We start from the raw sequence: 23,400 nt of genomic DNA, 5'->3' as shown, positions 1-23,400 counted from the left end.
AAAATGTGAATGCATTAATCCTGTGTGCTTACAGAGTCTGCAATGGGTTGTATTCTTCCCAGGGAACTCAGATGAATAAAGGACTGTTGTGCCACTATAGATCCATGCCAGGGGTATTATTGTAGAGCGCTTTGAGCACAGCTGCTATATAAAAAACATCACAAAATTTACATTTTTATTGACAAAGACAGAGAATTTCAATGCTTTGCTTTATATCTAAGTCTTGTAGCGATGCAAATTATGAGGGTATGCATATAATTGAAAAATGAAAAATTTAATACTGGGACAAGAAATTTGATTGTTGATGTATGTCTAATCAGATTAACTCCAATGGCTGACAGGCCAAAACATGTTAGCGTTATGAAAACAAAACTTATCCATGTTACATCCTCAGTATACATGTATAAAGCAAAAAGAAAATGTAGACCATGATTGGTAGCAGGAACAAAACATGAATCTAACCTCACAATAGATACTAAAAACAAAAAATACATGTTGCAGTCACCGACTAATCTACACGGTGAACACTAGTCTTACAATGGTTATGATGGTCAAACTTTAAACCTGCACCAGCTACGACTAGAAAAGTGTTGTTTTTAAAAAAAAATATTTTGTTACTTATATTGGCTTAATCATAATCATACACCTTGCATATTTTAATAATCACCTGAAGTTGTACAGTCAATTTGTAGTGAGTGCTTGATACACAATAATGAAACTTCACAGTCTGAAGTCTAACATCACAAGCTACTGTAATATGCAGTAAATGAGATATACCAACCTTGAAAGTGACATTTACAGCTCAGTAACTAAAGTTTAATATAAAGTCAAAAGTCTCTCACAAACCATCTTTGAACAGTTCTGTAAATACAAGACCTGGCAGCTCATCTAATTTCATTCAAGCCATTACAATCCCCTCATTAAAATCACTCGTGTCATAAAATGAGATCAAAAGTTCTGAAGGCAAGTACATCTCACATGTGCCTTTTCACATCTTTCAAAAGTTGAGTTTTCAACATCCTGAAAGAGAATCAGGCCTGTCTTATATAGCTGACCGAAATCATCATCATGGGACCACTATCATCTTCTCATTGTATGTGACATCATGTAAAAAAAAAAGGGGGGGGGGATGGGGACTGCTCATAAATATCCACTTGTAACAACCCTGGATTGGAACTGGACTTAGCCAATTTCTTACAGACTGTAACTTGTAAGCAGTCTCAAAACTCTCATCATCAGGCCAGCGTAAATAACTAAATTACAAACACCATAGAGTCCTTGAAGGGGCCAGATGCTTTACATTCTTAGGACAAACATATTGCCTACAAATCACTTAAGTGTCCATTTTTCCTAATCCCAGATGAGAATTTTGGCTCATCAATGCTCCAAATAAAGACCCTGGGCTTAGTGATTGGTTTCACATAGCACAGCAGGACAGTAAATCTGTATATTCCAGGATAATCACTATCACTAGCAGGACAGATTCAAACCTAGTCAGTACCTTGGCAGTATAGATTCCATGCTACTGTTAATTGCTCATACAGACAGATTTGATTACAATGAAATGAACCAATGATCTTTGTATCTGTAAACCATTGATACATTGTGGGACTGAGCATAGCTATTATATCACTTTTTTTCACCTCCCAAGTACACCAAATGTGTCTGGAAATCAGCATGTATTCTCAAATGCATTCCAGACATTTACTGTAAATTATTATATGGCTTAGCCCAGAGACTTGTCCCGGTGTTAATACTGTAATACTAAAATAGCTCTACATTAAAACCAAAGCATATGTGCTTTGAAGCACAGGAACACCAATAAGTTTTGAATTTGAAATTACCACCAACAGCTCTACTGCAATCTAAGATTCTATTGGTACATTGACACAGGCACTTGTACTTTGCTACCGTCAGCATTGTCGTAAACCACAGTCTCCTTTACATCATTGTCCAAGATGCTCTGTTAAGATATTTCGTAGTGTAAGAAATATCAGCTGCTCTGGTTTGCAATATTGAATTTCAGTCATGGGGAGCCAAGATTTACATCAATGATGTAAATCTTAATATGTAAAATCCACCCAAATTGATTGGTGGTAATTTCAGTTATGGGTAGCCAAGATTTACATCATAGGTTTACATGTAAAATCCACCCAGAGTGGTTGGTGGTAATTCCATTTATGGGGAGCAGTGTGCCTGCTAAGCCAATTTGACGCACCACTGATGCACACAATTTCTAGTGACGCACCAAAATTTGGTGTTCCCTAGCTCTTACTATGTGGTGACTCACACAGTTTTTATCGTGACTCACAACAAAATTTGGCTATCAATAGAGGGCACACTGATGGGGAGCCAAGATTTATATCATAGGTTTACATGTAAAATCCACCCAGAATGGTTGGTGGTAATGTCAAATTTAGAACACATTCCACTGCATGGAAGTGCATTTGTCTTGATTTGGTATAGGATATTGAGCTAATAACACCAAAACAAGTCTGGGATATATACTGATGACTGGGAGTGGCATTTTCTGTATGGTGTTTTTGTTATTACTTTCACTGCGGTGGTACAATTAACATTCTAGAAGTGTGGTGTGATTGAATACTGAAAGGTGTTGGATATGTGTCTTCTGTAAAGACTTTCATTTTGTTCTAAGTCTTAATAGGCAAAAATAATAGGTTTTGAAAATGTGATTTTTGTCGGAAGACTTAACGTTATAAACAACTTTTAAAACACTAAAATTGTTTGGCAGATTGGTACAATATATTGAGGTAATGTGGTGAATGCTGTGATTCATAAAATAAATTACACTCTTCTCTCATACTAGTTGTTTGAACCCTGGTCTCAATTCCATTTAACAGGACACCTTTCCATTCACAGTACACTTTTTACACAATGAAACTGTCCACAAACTTGTTAACCAAGAATGAAACTGTCCTCTGTGTTGTTCAAGGGCAAAATAACAGACATGCCAAAAGTGTCTGTTAAAATCACTATTAGAATGGGCTTGGACCACAGGGTGCTCAGGCTCATTTAGTTCTGTTTACAAATATAAACAAAACAAAATAAACATACAAGTAAACAAACAAACAAGTAAACAAACAAACAAACAAACAAAATAACCTGACAAATGAGTAGATACATACATGACAACAAACGAACGAACAACCAAACACTGCCCCCCCCCCCCCCCCCCCCAATGGTCACATATGGAAATAACCGACAAGGGTTGAGACTGATCAAGTACTAGGAGTACTATTATAATTTTCATATCCTGAAAAAATGCCATAAATTGACTTCAGATCAGTCAAAAATCCACCTTGCTAGAACAAATATGCTTAGAACTCACATTTTTACCAGGCGAAATTGACAGTGTTTGGTTGTTCGTTGGTTTGTTGTCGTTTACTCATGTATGTATCTACTCATTTGTCAGTTTATTTTGTTTATTTGTTTGTTTACTTGTTTGTTTGTTTTTGTTTGTTTGTTTACTTGTATGTTTATTTTGTTTTGTTTATATTTGTAAACAGAACTAAATGAGCCTGAGCACCCTGTGCTTGGACCTGTACTATAATTATCCATTAAATCTGTCTGTTTTGTATTAAACTTGAACATTCAGATCACACTTTAAAACACTTTTCAGTATTAGAATCTAGAATCAATCTCACACAGTCCATTAAAAAATAAGGTCTGGTTTGCAAGAATCATCTCACATAAATTACACACTAGCTTGGCAAGAAGTAAACATTGATGAAAACTTTATCAGAGGTTGTTGGAAATATTCTCTGACACACCAAGGATTTAATGTATGATTGTTATTCATGCACACGAATTCCCAGAAGAATTACTAAGGAATAGAAAGCTATAAAAGCATATTGAATTTGAAGTATACAGAAAATTCATATTAAAGACAAAAACATTTTTTCACATAATTGAAACATTGGAGGATATAATACTCAAACTTTAAAGAATGGCATATGAACAGTATCCATTCTATAAAAAATGATTATGTGTAGATTTTAGTGTAAACACAGTGAGTGGTTTAATTGGAATTTAATGAATGCTAAGTAGCCTCAAATCTGCACTCTGAAATGTTGGCAAGGTATAAAAATCTTAGTCTGAGGGTGTAAATGCGCTACACTAGTTACATTGTATAAACATAGTAACCCTTGTCCTAAAACTATATAGCCAAATTGATGAGCAAATAAAAGATTGGCATTCTTATGAGAACCAAACTTCTCAGCTTATATATAAACATTTCAATTGGAGGCACCTATTGATGTTAGTTGATGATCTAAGGAATAAACATGATATCAAGAAAAGAGTTACAGAGCATTATAAAGCTATTTATTACATTATAACAGGTCAACTGTCAAATTCTATCAACAGTGATCCCTTCATGACATTGACAATGATATGTATGTCAATAACTGCAGTATAAATTTCACTCAAAGCAAACAAATACATGATAGATTTTTTAGCAAAAGTCTTTAAACATAAATTCATTACATTCTATGAAAAACTGTTTTTGGGGTTATTAGTTGATTTATTATCATTCAGTAAACCTCTATGGGGAACTCTATTGCAGAACATAGACCAAGCGGTTTTATGACAGTGATAAAAAAACAACTTTTCTATAAGTTATCTGTTATATGTATGGTTACACTTAAGGAGTGGTGAGCCATTAATTTAGAGTGGTAAGATGCATGAAACTGGTCCTACTCTAAATTACAACCCATAACACCAAAGTAAAGCGTTTTCTGTAATGTACCACAATCGTTTAAAGCATCCATATCAAATGTACAAGTATACTCTTTCATTTGCTAATTGACCACATTAGAAAGGCCACATGCCAGGCTTGTAAATAAAAAAATTGAAACAGTATACTTTGATACTTGATATGAATGCTATAAATAGTATAAATAAGAGTAACACATAGAGAAAGTGTTTTACTTCAGTATTACTCGTAATAAGTTCAAAATGTGGGGGTCTCATTGTGACAGTTTTGCAGATATCTAAAAGTCTAGGCTTTTGAGAGAAAGACATAGATTTTCTATATTTTCCTGTATTTTTGTTGTTTTAAAACATATATGGATATGTTACTTCTACCTTGCATTGAATTTATTACACTATTCTATAATACCTCTGTTTGCTGTGTACTTCGTGAATTAAATGCAAGTAAAAATATTTTCAATTAGATTTTCTTATAATCTCAAGTATCTTAATACTTTGCTATGTTTAAATTATTATATTTTTTACAAGTAAAATGACCACTTTTGTATTAAGGTGTACCATTTTATAGTCAAAAACACAACAATTGTGTTTGAGATCAGTAAAAATGAAAATGAGACACCGGCAAACCAATAAACTATTTTGAAACTTAAGTCTAGTATAAATCTTACCTGAAATTGATCCTGGAGATAGAGTATCTTACTCTCTATCCCTAAAGTTTGTGTCAAAATATCCTGTAATTTTTCTCCATGTCCTAAGCTGTCTTTTTCCCAAGTCTTCATTATGTGTTGTAGCTCTGCAAGTTTTTCCTGAGACTCTCTGACAAACTTTCCCTTCTTTGTGAACTTGTCAAATTCAGGGAAGACTTTGGTTGATATTTCCACTAATAGAAGTGACAATACAAGGATATATATCCTGACTGCCATTTTGGATATGAGGTGAAGCTCTTTCACAAAGCTTCACACCTGCGTAGTTAGGAAACAATTCATAAAGAATGACATCTCTTGCTGTAAGAAAGTATACTTGTGAATACTTTGCGATTAGTGACGCCCTTTCAAGAGCTTCAACTCTTATTTTGTGTCAGAATAAATCAGTCGGTATTTACTTAAGGTATACAGGCTCATTGTTGTGCATAGAAGAATTGTGTCTATGGGGGACTGTTCAAATGACTGCTGTATTGTAGCTTAGGTATAAAATATTGGGAGGCTGGCGTCATTAAACCTGCATTGTATACAGTCAGCTGACTTGTGTGCTTTTAAAACTGAAAAGGTATCAAATACAACCAAAGTCTAAGTTGCCATGTTTATTTTAATAAACGCCTCATTTTATGGTAAAATATAATTTAGTAGGCAAATGTAATTTGTGGGCTTAAAATGTGTTGTTTGACATGTACGTCGTGAAATTGAGAATTCTCCATATTTATTCATAACTGGGTCACACAAATGCCCATATCAACATCTTTTGAGCATATTATTAAAACAATGTATTAACTGAATATGCTATGATTTTGTATATTAAGTATTTTCATGTGGTTAACATAAATATGATTGCTTGAAATTACACATTGTTTTTAGAGATATAACACCACCTTTTAGAGACTGTACTTCCCAATCAACCTTAGCAGCAGCAACCTGTGTGACAACCGTTATATTGGTTTATCCCTTAAAACAGAGATAGCAGTGCCTATAGTAATGATATAAAGGAGATTCAAACTGTTTTTTACCAAATATTCCTCCTTTGTTGCCAGGGTTCCAAAAAATTAGCTAAAAACACTGTATAAATTGTCAGTGTTTTATCAGTGTTTTTGTTATGGGTGGTAAGTTGGTAAAAATCTACCTGAGTACCCCTGTCATTTTACTGGGATTCTGCACCAAAAGTATGGTATTATATATATGGGGAAACAATGCCAGATTTACTAGATTTCCCCCTTCCTGTTACCAGGGTTCCCAGACTTTAGCAAATGTGAGCAATGACCAATGTACAATACAAAGCCTCCACGTCACCTGTTACTCAGGTGTGACTTCACTGAAAGAACATAATCCAATCTAATCTAATTTTCTTAATATATATATATAATAAAATAATAATACTAGTATAATAAAATACTGACTTCACACCTAATTAATTGCTAATCATGTCTACACTATCCTTTACACATGTAATGTTTTGTAATTTGTCTGTATTTACTAGTAAAAAGTGATTTGAATGAGGCTGATTTATTTCTTACATCAGTAACAGATTTAGCTTTAAGAGCTAAACATGAAAGAAAGTATTCATTCATAACATGTTACGTGTAGGTTTTTTTTAAAGGTTGTTGTCATTTCTATACATAGCTTTAACCCATATATAACAATACAATAATATGTACATGCCCTGTGGCTGTTTAATATTAAAAAAGCTCCTTTCTGTTTGTTATGTACCACTTACACAAACTGTAATTATTCCCCCCACCCAACGTCAACCAAACCCCAATCTGGTTAAAATCTGCCGAGGTGCGTAATAAAAAATACATGTAATGATCATTCGAGCTCCTGGTCAACACCATAACTTCTGTTCCACGTGTTTCACATGCATTACTATAGGCACTATGTGAATATAAGTCGACCTTCTTGTTCTATTTGGACCCCCTAGCATGAGGTAAAAAGCTATTGCTGACATGCCTTTCCTTACTGCCCCTCCCATTTGTACATCTTTGCCCCACCCTTTACTTCCCATCACTGCCACTTCTTTGCCCCATCTTTCCTCCCCTCACTGCCACATCTTTACCCTATCCCCCCCCCCATTGCCACATCTTTGCCCCCACCTTCAACCACCCCCACTTCACTGTCCAATCAATGCTCTATCTTTTTATTGCTATGATAATTTTTGCTGCAGAAAATACAGATCTTACATTGTAAATATACATTATTTGTTCGTTCATTATCCAAACGATAAAGAAATCTATTAGTTGTCAATGATATGTACATGAAAGGAATCCTTCATTCTGTCTATTGTAGGAAACCACTGTGTTACAAATCCAACCACCTCAGCTGGAATTCTTACTGGAAGACTTGACTAAGAAACTGGACCATGTTTTGATAGCATCAGCTTCAAAACGGAGAACTTTTCTGAAGGTAAGGTCCCTGCCATTTCAAGTACAGAAAATGTGGGTTATGATTTATTGTAATATGATATGCAAATCAGCCTAATTAGTAAGTTTATTCTGGCGGTGATATCCCTGTCGTTTCAACTACAGAAATGTTGAGTCTAATTTGATGTAATATGAGCTAGTTTGTACATTAATTCTGAAGGTAATATGAATTTCAAGTACAGAAATGTTGAATATATGTTGATGTAATATGATATGCAAATCAGCTAATTAGTTCATTCTGAAGGTAATGTCCATGTCATTTCAAATACCTTGAGGTGAATGACTTTTACAGAAAGTATCGACATATAATATGCAAATTAGCTAATTAACATGTACACATATGTATATGCAAGAAAACTATTCTTGATATTGCCCTCTAAATGTGAACCATGGTTTTTTCAAGTTTAATTGCAGATGGCGAGAAATTTCTGAAATGGCAATACTACATGTATATATATGGGGAAAATTATATTTTTTAATTGAATGTGTATTTGATTTGATGAATTACATTCTTTATCTTCCTTCATTTATTGTGTCTCCATCCCATGGCTTTTCCCTCATCCTGCAAACACTCAAGACAAAAGGAGACAAGAACACAGGATTTTCTCACCTGGATCATCATAGTCCAGTAGAGATTGCAAAGAGAGCAGTCAAGTTATTACCTTCTATGTGTGATCATTTAGAAAGTGCCAGTGGATTCTTTCAGGTAAATTATTGTTTTGTAATCATGTGGATTAAACATGAATGCATAATGAAACGATAAAAATCACTGAATGCAATTATTTATATTTCCTACTCACATATCACTCAATCTGATTAAGTAGAAGGCTCAATTTGTTTTATATTTCATGTCTAAAGAGTACTGTGCTTGTATGTCCTTAACATTCTTTCTTGTTTAACTAATATGTGACCCTCTTCCTCATTGCCATCCGGTGGATAAACAACAGATAAAAGTAGAACATAAAGGACAAACACACAAGATGTGAAAATGCAGCCAATAAAGCAACTTGAGCTTTCTCCTTGATCAGCAGATTGACATACCCCTAAAGTAAAATTACTAGTAATCAAAAGGTAGATGCAAACAAAAAAGGCCTTCAAGCATCAGAGTTTTACAACAGTTAGTTCACTTCCATTGTAAGTCATCCTTTAAGGGAAAAGTCAGAAGGCTGAAGGAAGAGGAAATTATTTTCTGCCTCAGATTGTGAGAGCCCAATGTAATGAATGATGCCATGTACAGGATTCGCTACCAGCTAACTGTATATACCTATACCCTATATACCGACACTGTCTATGCTACAACCTATATACCTATATAGCTGTACTATTATATTTTAGGTGTGTGTGTGTTTGGGCTTCATGTTTGGTGCACATGGCGCTTTAGATTTTTCAACGTGTATGTTACCATATATTCATACTATTCAAAGTACTTTGTTCTTTTCACAATTGACCAGTGTCTTGTATACACAGTCATCGACAGGGTATTATATAACTCAAAACATTTTTTATTTTACTAATTTTATGGACTGATATCTATAATTTTTACACCATTATTCATCATAGTTCTAGCCAGCATAACTTACAACAGATTCCTACATATCAAACTAACAATAAAATATAACAATGAATTAAAATGTTTTTACAATAGTATCAATTTATGTGCTGCTAGGTATTTGGGGAAAAAACCAGCCATTGGCTATTTATACATTTGATACAATTAATACATATTGAAATGACATGTCCGAGTGAAGTGCTGAACTCTGCCCTAAATTCAACAGGATGGTTGATCTAAGTGTGGATTTCTGTGTTTGAATACTGATCTAAAGTTCCTGTCTCTGTGAAGGAATTTGTACAGATCCCGACATTTTGATTCTATTGATGCCCAATGCAATTAAGGGATATTGTGTTTGAGCATGTTTAATTACTGGCTAGGATTTTGTAGCACAGCTGAACCCCAACGCGACTTTAATTTCTAATTTAAAAAAAATTTAAATTAAGATGTTTGGTGATTGCTTTAACTATCAGACTAAATCTAATTTTAAAAAATTTGTAAGTTGGATATTTTAAATGATATGCTTTGATTTGAATTGATTTGATTGATTTGATATGATTTGATTTGACAGGCCTTAATAGCTGACAATGATGGTTTGGTGGATGGTCCTGGAATGCATACAGAAGAAGCCCAGCTGATGGCACGATGTTTTCAACTTTTACTACGAGCACTCATGTCTCTTTTCTCATGGTATGGTTAATACAGTTATACTAATGCTTTTCAAAGGAATTATCTTCTTTGTGAGGAAGGTTCGGTATCTGTGTGATTATAAACATGTACAGTGTACTGACAACTCACTGTAAAACTGGCCTGGCTTGGGACACGTGGAGTGTTGATAGTATTGAATGATGCTTTAAACCCTTGCAAATTTACACATAGGGGTTTTCATGGGGCAGATTGGTGCCTGAAAACCATGCAAAAGACACATGATGTAGGGTCACATGTTTATCGGATGCCATCATGTGACTGAGTAACTACCTTGCTAAAGACACATATGGCATGTTCATTTGGAAGGAGGGGCTTCTGTAATGTCCTGTTGATGTATTAAAATTGTTTAAAATCAGAGTGTATGACTACCATGTACCATCCAGCATTGAGACAGAAACATCCTACCTAAGATATCATGACTCTTGAAGACATGCTCAAGTCTCAGTGCTTTTTTCTCTTTATTTGAATGCATTTTCCAAAGCACAATTTTGTTTTTTTGTGTGAAATAACAATCTGAGTGAGTGATTGCAAACAGTCAGGTGAACACTTGGGAGACTATTAGTAACTGGGAATTTTTTTTAAAAAAAAACACTTTTCCTCACAAAATTTGAAATGAATAACAAATTCAAAGCATTTGAAGATTGTGTGACAAAAACAAAATCTCCCAAATGACTGCACTGGTGCCAGTCTAATTATCATGGTGATTTAAGAAATCACCATGATAATGCTAATTAATACTGTGCCAGGCCTAATTGAGAGTCTTGTCAAAACCTGTTGTGCAAGCATATTTTGCTATTATTGATTATTATATTTTGCTATTATTGATTAGAATTATTGATGTCCAACAACAAAACAAAATGGAAATAAGAGAAAAAAAGACATTGACACTAGCAAGGAACGGAAGTGAAATATGTTCCCAGCTGTATAGATGTAATGTTTAGTTTTGTTTTCACTTGCTTCTGTTGTAAAGACCTTGAAAATGGTGGATCAGTCAGTCAGTCAGTCAGTCATTTTAAAAAAAAAGTCACTCATCTCATCCTAAAATATAGTAATCTTATCATATTTTGTGTATCTGTACCCAAATCAATTCGCTTCTTTTAATCATACAAGTTTTTAATGTAAATTATGCAAAATAACATACAGTGGGAAAGTTTGACAAAGTAGCATTGTCCACTACACTCGACAAACCAAGTTGACCTTTTCAAATATCAAGGAATTATCACCAAGATGTGGGTGGGTTGGAATGATGAGATAAAGTCTCTAACAGATTTTTTTAAAAAGAAAGTATGAGTTTAAATGGTGTTTTTATCAACTTTCAGGAGTGGTTTTGTGATGAGTGAAAATAAAGGATTATTGAAGACAGCATTGGGGGTATTGACCTGCAGGATCAAAGTGACAGGCGCTTCACAAACTACATATCAAGAACTACTTAAGTAAGTCAAATTGTCTCTGTTCTTTACTGTCAATTGTCATCCACTGAACTAGAAGAATTTTACCACCTAGGTGAGTCAGAGAAATAAGAATCATTCAGTTTCTAGGTTGGCATCTTGGTTCCACACCTCACATGTTATTATTATTATTATTTAAACTTTATTACAGACCCATGGTCCAGAGAAGGACAAAAATATACCACAAGACAGCATAATTTTTACATAACAGACAAATACAAACAGAAAATATTACAACAGGTATTATTTTAAAAGAAAAAAAAAATCAATGTAAAATCTTCAACCAGTGGGTCTGAAGCCCACAGAACCGTACATCACAAGTAATAACACGATTAATCAGAACATTTTGGCTGTCAAAAAGACGTAGCATAAACCTAAATGCCGCCTTTCTTCTCAAAACAGAGAGAGAATTAACTGAATTGGAGACAAACGTATTAGATGCACTGGCAGTTATACTATATGCATGGGAAATAAGTTGATCATGTTCTATTTTGACATGCTATCACAGGTACGGGGGGGGGGGGGGATACTGAGTATTATTATATGTTGGAGAATATGTCTCCGATATCCAAGTCTGCACTGATATTACCTCGTCTTGTTTTGGGCAGTGTTAAAGAGATCTGAATTAGTAAGCGCAGTTTGGGACAGTAAGAGATATGAATTAGTAAGCACAGGTCATAAAGGTTGCTTGGTCTTTGCTATTGAAATAGTTAAATTACACTTGTAAAGTTGACAGTAGAAATGAATTTGCATGGTTTTGATAATTTCACTCAAATGACTGTAATTCAGTGAAAATGGAATTGTTTTTTCAAATCTCAGTGTCTTTAAAGATGGCAGTGTTTAAATATATCTATAAGCAGACTATTGTGAGGTGGCAGAAAAAAATTGATCAATTTTCTGATTTATTTTCCACATTCCTTATTGTTTGAGTAGAAGCTTTTATTTCAAACTATAACAGTTCTATGACTAGTCATTCTTACAACCTTTACACAGTTTGCCATGTACATTCCACAAATATGTATTACATGTATTAGTTGAAAAAAAAGTTAATATATGTATATTTCGAATGTTATCAATATTTAAATGCCATGTCGTCAAAAACAAAGAGGGATACTAGTATTATGCAATTCGTAATGTCATATAATGCTTGTATTTTGATAGCTTCTTTGTCTGTCTGTCAAATGTTATCAATATCAAAACAAAGAGAGGTGTTATATGATTGTTACGTATTTTGATAGCTTCTTTGTCTGTTTGTCTGTGTGTCTCAGGGCTCGAAATTAACTTTTTTCTTTGGTAGTTCTAGTGGGCTACCAATTTCAGAAATTGTTAGCCCAAGTATTGTGACCTGTAGTCCCATTAAAATACTTTCATGTCTATCAATCTTCCACCTTCATCACGTAATCAGTGGTAGCCTGAATGGGCTATCAGCTGCAAACTATGGTAGCCCCATGACAAGAATTGGTAATCTGTGGGCATGGGACTACTGTTAATTTTGAGCCCTGTGTCTGTCTGTCTGTCTGTCTGTCTGTCTGTCTGTCTGTCTGTCTGTCTCTGTCTATTTGTCTGTCTGTTTGTTTGTCTGCCTGTCTGTCATTGTCTATTTGTCTGTCTGTCTGTCTTGTATCTGTATACATGAATTCAGTAATGATAACTCTTTGAGTTTGCTCATCTTGTTCATTTACTTTCTGTGATGGATATCAGACAGTCCATTCAATATTTGGAGAACTTTTCCTCTACTGTAACCAACATCAACAGTGCAGTGATTCTGACCAAGTTGTTAGTTGCATTGAGTGAGAGAAGTGATACGGAAGAATTCAACCAAAAATTAGGTAAGTTTAGTTAGCTATTAAACCCCAAATGTGTTTCCTCATTCAGCCAAGGAAAATACAAGTGACCTAAGGGGGCTTTGCCTAGCATTTGTAGTGACAACGCTTGGGTCATGGGTATTTACCGGCTGAATGAAGAAAAATATTCAAGAATAACATAATGATACCATGGTACCAGCAACAGTAATATCAAGGAAAAATTGGGGAAAGTAGTGGCAATTTTGAACATTTTGATTCATATTTCAAACACAGCAGAACCAGTGTCATAAGCATGCGTTGTCATGAAATAGACTCGCATTGTTGTCACGTATATATTTTATATTTTATATTTTTATATTTTTGGTTCAACTTGGCTCGTTCAGGGTATAATAAATACTATACATCAGTGTTCCTTCTGAGATATACTGTAGTTGTGCACTCAGTGCTAGTAGAGTAGATATATTGTCTACTTTCACAGCCAGTGGAAATTATAACTTAAAGATACAGGGTCAGAAATATTACTTTGACCCCGTCATACAGGTATTATTTTCTTTCTATGGCTAAAAGTAGCTATATAATAGTGTTGAAAATTGCTTCAACAGGGCAACATGTCTACCATTTTCCATTACCACATATATTCTTCATTTCTAAATTAGCACTTCAAAAAAATTAGAGAGAACATGGCCACCTATTAAATGGAGTTTAGTATTAAAGGAAATGTGTGTTTGAAATAGTATGCATACACTTTACAGCTCATTAAAAGTGTCTCTTGAAGTCAACATTGTGTGGTAGACTTTATTTCAACATTGTGTAATAGACTTTATTTCAGTTTCTTGAACTCAACATTGTGTAATAGACTTTATTTCAACATTTCATAATAGACTTTAATTTCAGTTTCTTGAAGGCAACATTGTGTGGTAGATTTTATTTCAGTTTCTTGAACTCAACATTGTGTGATAGACTTTATTTCAGTTTCTTGAACTCAACATTGTGTGATAGACTTTATTTCAGTTTCTTGAACTCAACATTGTGTGGTAGACTTTATTTCAGTTTCTTGAACTCAACATTGTGTAATAGACTTTATTTCAGTTTCTTGAACTCAACATTGTGTAATAGACTTTTGTTTCAGTTTCTTGAGAACTGAAAAGCAGGGTTTATTCCAGTTATTACTGCTTTGGGATAGATAAAAAGGTCCCAGGATTTAACCTGTGACTAATCTTCTTATGACGCAAATAGTTTCAAAACCTTTGCAAAGTAATCGTATGTCATTTACAATAAAAGGAATGTTGTCGTGCTGTCTGCACCTTGTTTTTTTCTTTTTTCTTTTATAGCTGCTTTATCAGAATCTTTTCTAAAACGTGAATGGGTTGCTACAGATGGACAGAAAGAAAAGGGATCAAAGTACAATGAAAATATACAAGTTCTACTCAAGTAAGTTTAAGTCTATGTTTACTACGTCATTAATTCAGCAGGCACCTCAGAAGACTTCAGAATATTCATGAAAAAAAACAACTTAGAAACTAATTCTTTTCAAATAAAAATGACCCAAGAAGGCTTACAAATGTTGATTTGATGAACAAAGACTCTAAAATTATACATTATGATTTTAAAACGATGACGAAATGATAACTCTGAAAATGACAGACAACAGCCGACATGATGATTCCTTTGAATCCAAGGTCATTTCAACCTAATTATGCAAAGGATTATAGGTATAAAATTTTTATGGGGACAATATCTAAAAGAGCAAAGTTAAATGTTTAATGCAAGTCAGATCCCAGGCTTTGTTCTTCTCCGAGTACAAGTAAAGGCAGTTTTCTCCCTCAGGAAGGTAACAAGGGACATTCCTGAAAACTAAGAAAGTGACAGCTTTGTTATCTCCCTTTGTAGGATCTATTTCTCCTACTCAGATGATGTATTGGCTGCTATTGAAAACATAGCAACAGTTGGAGTACCAGAACTTATAAATGCTGATAAAAACGGATGTTCAGAAACATTCCCAACCCTAGCCAGGTATGTTATGTCTAGATATAACCACAATAATTAGATTTGAAATAGTACAATGTCTCACAAAGCATTTAGAATTGAAGACAGGTTTCATTTGTCCTACTGTCTGCCATTTTGTTCATTTGTACATTTCTGCAACATTTCCTGGCCATCATGTTGTTGAGTTAGCTTGTGTGCCTCTTACCACAGTGAATGCAGTCTGGGTTCAAACCTGCCTAGTGTTGACTGGGTTTGATTAAAGAATATTTCCAGATCTGTATAAAGGTACAAAGTATCCTTCTGACTAACTATCATTTCTATGGCATTCAGACTGTTGCATGTAAACATATGATTATAACTTAAAAACATTAATACAAACATGCACACACACACACATTTACTTTTTTCTTTTCCCTAAATAAGCAGACCATTAAAGGTTTTATTCAAATGAGGAATATAAAAAGTAATAGGGTCACCATACAAGAGGCATCCCTACTGCAGGCTGTGAAACTGTGTTTGACATCAGCAGCCAAATTTGATATTAGTTAATGTATTCTACATTAAGTTAACAAGGAGTATTTGATAGAAGATAACACAATTTTAGAAGCAGGTTAAATCGTACTATCATTTGACAAAGTAGCAGACACCAAACTAATTCCATCGTTTGTTATCATCATACTATCGTACCAGTATGCAAATCGTTTCATATCCTGACCTTATCAAGTACATGACAAAGCAGACTTGAATTGATAAGTCAGGTATTAGAGCATAGATCTTTGAGTGGGTCCCCTCTAAGGTCTATGATTAGAGCATTGAAAACACAACATAAGCCTGTCTCGTTTCGACTATCAATGTGTACATTCCAGCTTATAGTATTTTGTTGTTATCGTCTTTACTATTAAAATATGAAAAGATGTGTGACAGTTCATTTCTTCTCCATTATAGAAATTCCTTCCCTAGTTTCTATCGGTTGATGTTGAGTGAATTGGTAGACATTGTCAAGAAGTTTCCTGTAGTTAAATCATCGGATTCTGACCAGGTCAAAGTTCAAAGATTAATACGATGGAACATGGCCATCAAAATACTTCATATCATGGTGAACCTTATCAAAGTGTTTGATGCTAGAACCAATCTAAACTCCATCCTAAAGGTTAGCAAACAGTTAAGACAAGAAAAGTCAAGTTTTTGAAATCTTACAATAAATAGAGTATACTGATAACAGTTAATTTGGACAGTTGTTTGATAGAAACACTGGGGGGGGGTGTAGTATGCATTCAAACAAGAGAGGGAGTGTGTGTGTGTATGAGTGTGTGAGGGAATATATGTGTACGAGAGACAGTATCTGTATGTCTCTAAAATAATTCTGATTATCAGACAAAAAAAACAAAAGAATGTATAGTTTGGCCACTTGGAGCACTCTTTGTAAGCTGGTATCAAGCCATGCGAGGGCTATGATTGTTGAGTACTTTGAAGTTTGAAATATTATCATTTCCAAGGGTTTCACAGCACAAAGCAGGTTGCAGTCTTTACAGTCAAAATACTGTGCTAACTTTGTCTTAAATCATGTTGTGTAGAAAAACTTTTATGTCCAAAACTGGAGCACTGTACTCTTATATTTTGGTACTCCTTTAATGGCTTTTTTAGTTTCTGGTAGTGGTTACAGGATGAACAACAGTCAGTAGAAATTGTCACCTATGTGTAGTTTGTATCTGTATGTTTAGCAATGCCAGAAACTGATTTAACCCTTTAAAACCTGACACCCTATATTTAGGGTGTATTTACATAGAATTTAACAGAAACCAAGTCATTGAAGGGTTAATCTATCCAATCGTCTAAATGATTCAGATCCTGTGAAATTTATTTTTCCTTTTCTATTTTAGTATGGCAGAATGTTTCTGGAAGTATTTGTACGTTTGGGTATGCCAATGTTGGATAACATCTTTAGACACCACAGAGAAGATGTCCAGGGTTTGCTGAAGAACTTACAACAAAGTACAAGAGCACTGCAACATATGTGTAGCCATTCCAAGGTAGCTAACAAGTCTCTACATGGAATCAGGGTGACAGGCTTTTTATCCATTTCTCATGACCCAACTAAGCCTAATTTTGGCTATGGTAAACATTTTCTAGAAATACATGACCACTGTGGCCTGATGTGGAGGGAAAAAAATGGTTGATGGCTAGATGGCAACACTAAAGTCTTTAGTATTCAGTCAGAAAGTATGATATGGTACAATTTTAGTCTATTATTCATATGTGTTCAGCTGTTATGAATCCATGCACTCTACCTACCTTTTTATAATTCTAACAACAAAAATGGGGATATTGTATGATTTTTATTGCAGGTATTGAAAGATGTATCTCTGACAAATCATGTGCCACCACTCAAGAAGTGTCTTGAGATCTTTGTCTACAGAGTCAAAGCTATGCTGGCATTACATAAATGTCATGAAGCTTTCTGGATAGGTAATCTGAAAAATAGAGACTTGAAGGTTAGATATACAACCTTCTTTGTATTCCCATATAGTATGTAACTTTCTGATAATTTTTCCCAGCTTTTCTAAGTTTTTAATAGAATTTATACGATAAGTAGGAAGAGAATGACCAATTGCACTATCAGCAACATTTCAAAAATACAGCATGAAGGAATATCTAATCTATAAAGTATATTTTACATTTCATGACTCAAACTGTACTGACTGCTTTGTATACATACCACCTTATATCCTCAGTCATGTCTCATTATTTTGCATCATGTTTTGTTCTGTTTATAAATATTATGACACTGTGTTGCTGTGTGTACAGTTTTCGATCCCTGAATACTCATCATTATTGGGCTATGTCTGTGCAATGATTTGTTAATAAATGGATAAATAAAATATAACTTTCCACTAGGGTGAGGAAATTTTATCTCAAGTGGGCAGAACAGATGGTGATGATGAAGAGGAGGATGAGGAACTTCCAGATGATGATGAAGATAGTGATGTTGTAAGTCTTGCTCATTGTTTATATTTGATATCGGTCACTTGTCAATTCCCAATCCCATGTGTGTTGAACAACTCAAATGATATAATGTCCCGATCCAACCTGGCACACCCCCAAACCCCAACCCATACAATTTGTCCTGCCAGCAGCCATTCAATATACATCGCAACTTCAGTTCAATGTTTCTCAATACTAATAGTGAAATATTACTATTTTGATAAAGAAAAAATATATAAGCAGTGAATTAGTGATGACAAAATTGAAGACATGTGATTGCTATATTTCATTTCTCTCTATTCATTGACATTTTGAAAACTCAAAAAACTTTCTGAAAGTTTAATGTTGATCTCTCAGTTTTCTAGGAATGATGATACCAGATTATTTTCTGTTTTAACAGTTTAGTTCAGTCGTGTTTAAAATCACACAGGTAATTTAGTAAGCATAGTTTCACTTGTATGTATTCTCTGTCAGGCAATGGATGAAGAAAGTGTAGCTAGCAATGAGACTGATATGCAGCAACCTGATGGAGAAAATGAACTCAGTGAAATTTACTGAAGAACTGAGGAAATAGTGAAAAGAATGTTAGACTGTACTGTACTGTACTGATCACGATCTCCAGGTTCCCTGTAATTGTACAGAGATTGATGAGTGAGGTGAAATAAGTAAGCAACTATTTTACGAGTTGTGAGTAAAAGGTTAGATCCTGGAGATACTCCAAGGTTTATGGTAGACGTTTTAATATTAGGTCAATTTGTATTTACAACAAATATCATCAAACATATACACTATTAGTCAAAATTATTTGTTTATAAATGAAATCACAGTATTAAAATATAATTTAGCTTTCGATGACTCAAGGTCCTCAGTCATTTCCAAATGACCACTAGATGGCGCTGTGACTACTTAATGTCTCATTGGTACTTTTCACATGGAAACTGACTTGAGTGATTGATTGCAAACTCTAGTATTTTACTGAATCACAGTTGTGTTTATATCCCTTGCATGCCTGTCTTGTATTTCAATATTTAGAAACGACAACCAATAACCTATATTTATCATAGTAATTTCAATCATCCAAACTAACAATTTATAACAACAACAACAGGAATAGGTGATACTAATAAATATCCTTCATAAACGAATCCATGTTATACATCTGCCGACATCAGACAGTGGACGAACGAAACCAGTTACAAACAAGGAAAGTAAACAGATGAATTGGATTTGATAACACTTGTCAAGGCATGTTGGAAGTAGAGAGACTTGTATTACATTCCACCATTTGATAACAGTTTTGTATCTAGTACTTTACAGAAGCAGTATTGTAATCTCAGTGTGTTTGTCATTAGTAATTTTTTGTTCCAAATTTCCCACCTCAAAACACTTTAATTTGTGAAAGACAATTCAAACACTGCCATGTACTATGAAAAGAATCTGTTGAATAGTATGATCTAAAATGACAATGAAATACAGAATCCGTTTTTTCTTTAGTTTGCTTTGTTTTGACTAATATCTTTAATACTGCCATGTGTAATTTGTATATGCCACCAAAAAAAGATATACAATATACATATTGTAAATAGTGAAGGTTACAAGAAATAAAAAACAAATTGTATGACATTCAGTTTCAAAGCTTACATTTGGATCATTAATAGCTTGAAGTGAGGGATGGTTAATGTAAAGAAACCAAACATTATCACCTGATAAACCATAATATCCAGGTAATACATGAACTATTGTCTAGACTATCATTAATTATGTTTGATTTTAATATTCAAGTGGTGTCTGGCTTGGCCGTCCGTGATGTAGCAGAAAACATGCGTATAATTATATAATATGTGCAAAAAACGTATCTATGCATAATTAATTTCAATGTTGATGTCATAGAAAATGAGCTTTAGTTGAATACAAAACTCTGAAGAAAATCAGATATCCTTTAGTGAACCTTCATCATATATATTTTTTAATTGACAAAAGATCGGACTCGGCAACTGCCACGCATTGTTTAAGATTTGGTGTGATCAAATCATTTCAATTTTATTAACTCCAAAAGAAAAACAGCAACTTTATGCTATCAAAATTACTGACTTTGTTAATCAAATCAGAACATTGGAACATTATTACTAAACATTCTTAATATTTATATAAAGTCATTATTATGTAATTATAGAATCTGCAGAAGGCTTGTGACATGGAGGAAAGAGGAGTTAATATATGGACATCAGTGGGTTCTACATCTACCATATTTTGCATCAAAGCTGTGTAGTCACAAAGCATTCTATAATGTCTCTCAATGATTTTTTATGGTATCTTGTTGTTACATTCATATGGTTACCCTAGAAACAGTAAATAGTGGTTGGTTGGGGCATTATAATTGGGTGTAACAATATTTACTATAAAAGAAAATAACTTTAAACATACACCATATCAGAAACAGACAATGCAAGGAAGGAAGAAAATCTTCCTTGTCGGTGCCAGAAACCAAGATGGTTACCCCTATTACAGTTACTGGAGGAATGGTCAAACAAGCATAACATAACAATGTAATTGTGTATGTGTGCATGTATGTATGTATGTGTGCATGTATGCGTGTATGTGTGTGTGTGTATGTATGTATGTATGTATGTATGTATGTATGTATGTGTGTGTGTGTATGTATGTATGTATGTATGTATGTATGTGTGTGTGTGTGTGCATGTATGTGTGTGTGTATGTATGTATGTATGTATGTATGTATGTATGTATGTGTGTGTATATGTGTGTATGTATATATGTATGTATGTGTGTGAGTTCTAATAGTGTTATTAAATAATAACTTCTGTAAATTAAATCACCAACATATGGTTTGTTCATACCATTTGAAATATTGTTAAGTTGCTGGTGTTAGTAATTATAAACTTACATTTATATCAAAAGCCTTATGGACTTCATTGATGTGTTGTATATGAACACATACTGTCGTCATTAGTAATAAAGGGGGCCAAAATACATGTATATCACAATTTACAGATCAATGTCTCAAGAACAGAAAATCAAACAATCTCTTGTAAAGAAATAATTTCATAAATCTGCAAAACATATTTATGGTCAGGGTCACAAAAATAGTTGTGAAGAAGTTGTTGTGGTTTAACTCCAGAGTACATTTGTGATCTTCTCCAGTCATACACACCGTGTCGCACTCTACATTCTACAAACTACAATCTGCTTGCATTAAGTTGCAACAGACAAGTCACCTATGGAGGTTGTTCATTCTCATATGTCACTCTTTTCCATTTGACATTTATCAAGCCTCCAGCCTGGATTGTTTCAAAACAAAACTGAAGACTTATTTGTTCACCAAAGCCTATGGTGTGCTTTAGCCATTCAGTGCTACTGAACAGAACATTGCTCTGGAAATTGGCACTATAGAAATTTGATTGATTGATTGATTGAACTAGCCAACCAACCAAAAGTGGCACCAGCTGAGTTTGTCATCATTTTAGTATATGTTTAATAAATTACATCATGTATTATGTTTATATGTATTTATTCCAAAATACCAGCTTTGCATTTATCTCTCATACCACATGGTAGGAGAGATAAGTGATGTTCCATTTACCTCTCATACCACATGGTAGGAGAGATAAGTGATATTCCATTTCCCTCCTGTACCACATGGTAGGAGAGATAAGTGATGTTCCATTTACCTCTCGTACCACATGGTAGGAGAGATAAGTGATGTTCCATTTACCTCTCGTACCACATGGTAGGAGAGATAAGTGATGTTCCATTTACCTCTCGTACCACATGGTAGGAGAGATAAGTGATGTTCCATTTACCTCTCGTACCACATGGTAGGAGAGATAAGTGATATTCCATTTACCTCTCGTACCACATGGTAGGAGAGATAAGTGATATTCCATTTCCCTCTCATACCACATAGTAGGAGAGATAAGTGATGTTCCATTTACCTCTCGTACCACATGGTAGGAGAGATAAGTGATGTTCCATTTACCTCCTGTACCACATGGTAGGAGAGATAAGTGATATTCCATTTCCCTCTTGTACCACATGGTAGGAGAGATAAGTGATATTCCATCTACCTCTCGTACCACATGGTATGAGATATTAAAGTGATGTTCCGTTTACCACATATTAGGTGAGATAAGTGATATTCCATTTACCTCTCATACCACATGGTAGAAGAGATAAGTGATATTCCATTTACCTCCTGTACCACATGATAGGAGAGATAAGTGATGTTCCATTTACCTCCTGTACCACATGGTAGGAGAGATAAGCGATGTTCCATTTACCTCCTGTACCACATGATAGGACAGATAAGCGATGTTCCATTTACCTCCTGTACCACATGGTAGGAGAGATAAGTGATGTTCCATTTACCTCCTGTACCACATGGTAGGAGAGATGAGTGATGTTCCATTTACCTCCTGTACCACATGGTAGGAGAGATAAGTGATGTTCCATTTACCTCCTGTACCACATGGTAGGAGAGATAAGTGGTACTCTGTTTACTTTTCATACCACGTGGTAGGAGAGATAATTGGTATTCTGTTTACCTCCTGTACCACATGGTAGGAGAGATAATTGGTATTCCATTTACCTCTCGTACCACGTGGTAGGAGAAATAAGTGGTACTCTGTTTACTTTTCGTACCACATGATGGTATCCCAGTTATTTCTCATACCACACGGTAGGAGAGATAAATAGAATACCACTAGTGCCATAAACAAGTTATTTAATGTCAAAGTAAAGTGAAATGCAAAATGTTTATGAAAAGTTTTATAATGATAGGTGATGCAGCCAAAATATTGTTTTATTTGTACAAATGTATTGTATTTCTTTGTTTTCACAAATGTATGAATAATAATACGTTCACTTACAGACACTAAAGTTACAATAGTTAAGGACATGACAAATAGCTCCAACAGAACTAATGAAACGTCTTTGCCCCGTCACTTGATTAAACATTACCTCAATACAGTTTTAAGTGAATAATAACTCAGCAAGAATGTATTCAAAAACTTACAAATCTGAATATTATTTGTATAAAACAATTAA

At 34.3% G+C, this 23,400-nt stretch overlaps 1 protein-coding gene across 1 annotated transcript in view; it reads left to right on the top strand.

The window, feature by feature from the left end:
• LOC144432817 (Fanconi anemia group D2 protein-like) overlaps positions 1-19,003 on the top strand; it is a 66,319-nt gene extending 47,316 nt beyond the window's left edge. The window contains exons 26-37 of the mRNA XM_078121103.1: positions 7,725-7,841; positions 8,436-8,564; positions 9,979-10,097; positions 11,435-11,548; positions 13,265-13,392; positions 14,700-14,799; positions 15,259-15,381; positions 16,300-16,504; positions 17,235-17,384; positions 17,700-17,846; positions 18,250-18,342; positions 18,811-19,003. Coding sequence (XP_077977229.1) covers positions 7,725-7,841; positions 8,436-8,564; positions 9,979-10,097; positions 11,435-11,548; positions 13,265-13,392; positions 14,700-14,799; positions 15,259-15,381; positions 16,300-16,504; positions 17,235-17,384; positions 17,700-17,846; positions 18,250-18,342; positions 18,811-18,894 — 1,509 coding nt within the window. The 3' untranslated portion in view covers positions 18,895-19,003. The remainder of the gene's footprint in view (positions 1-7,724; positions 7,842-8,435; positions 8,565-9,978; positions 10,098-11,434; positions 11,549-13,264; positions 13,393-14,699; positions 14,800-15,258; positions 15,382-16,299; positions 16,505-17,234; positions 17,385-17,699; positions 17,847-18,249; positions 18,343-18,810) is intronic.
• The last annotated feature ends 4,397 nt before the right edge of the window (positions 19,004-23,400 follow it).

This window comes from Glandiceps talaboti, chromosome 1 (assembly GCF_964340395.1).
Source record: "Glandiceps talaboti chromosome 1, keGlaTala1.1, whole genome shotgun sequence".
Taxonomy (NCBI): Eukaryota; Metazoa; Hemichordata; class Enteropneusta; family Spengelidae; genus Glandiceps; species Glandiceps talaboti.
Note: the sequence above shows the minus strand (reverse complement) of the source record. Positions and strands in the feature narration are given on the sequence as shown.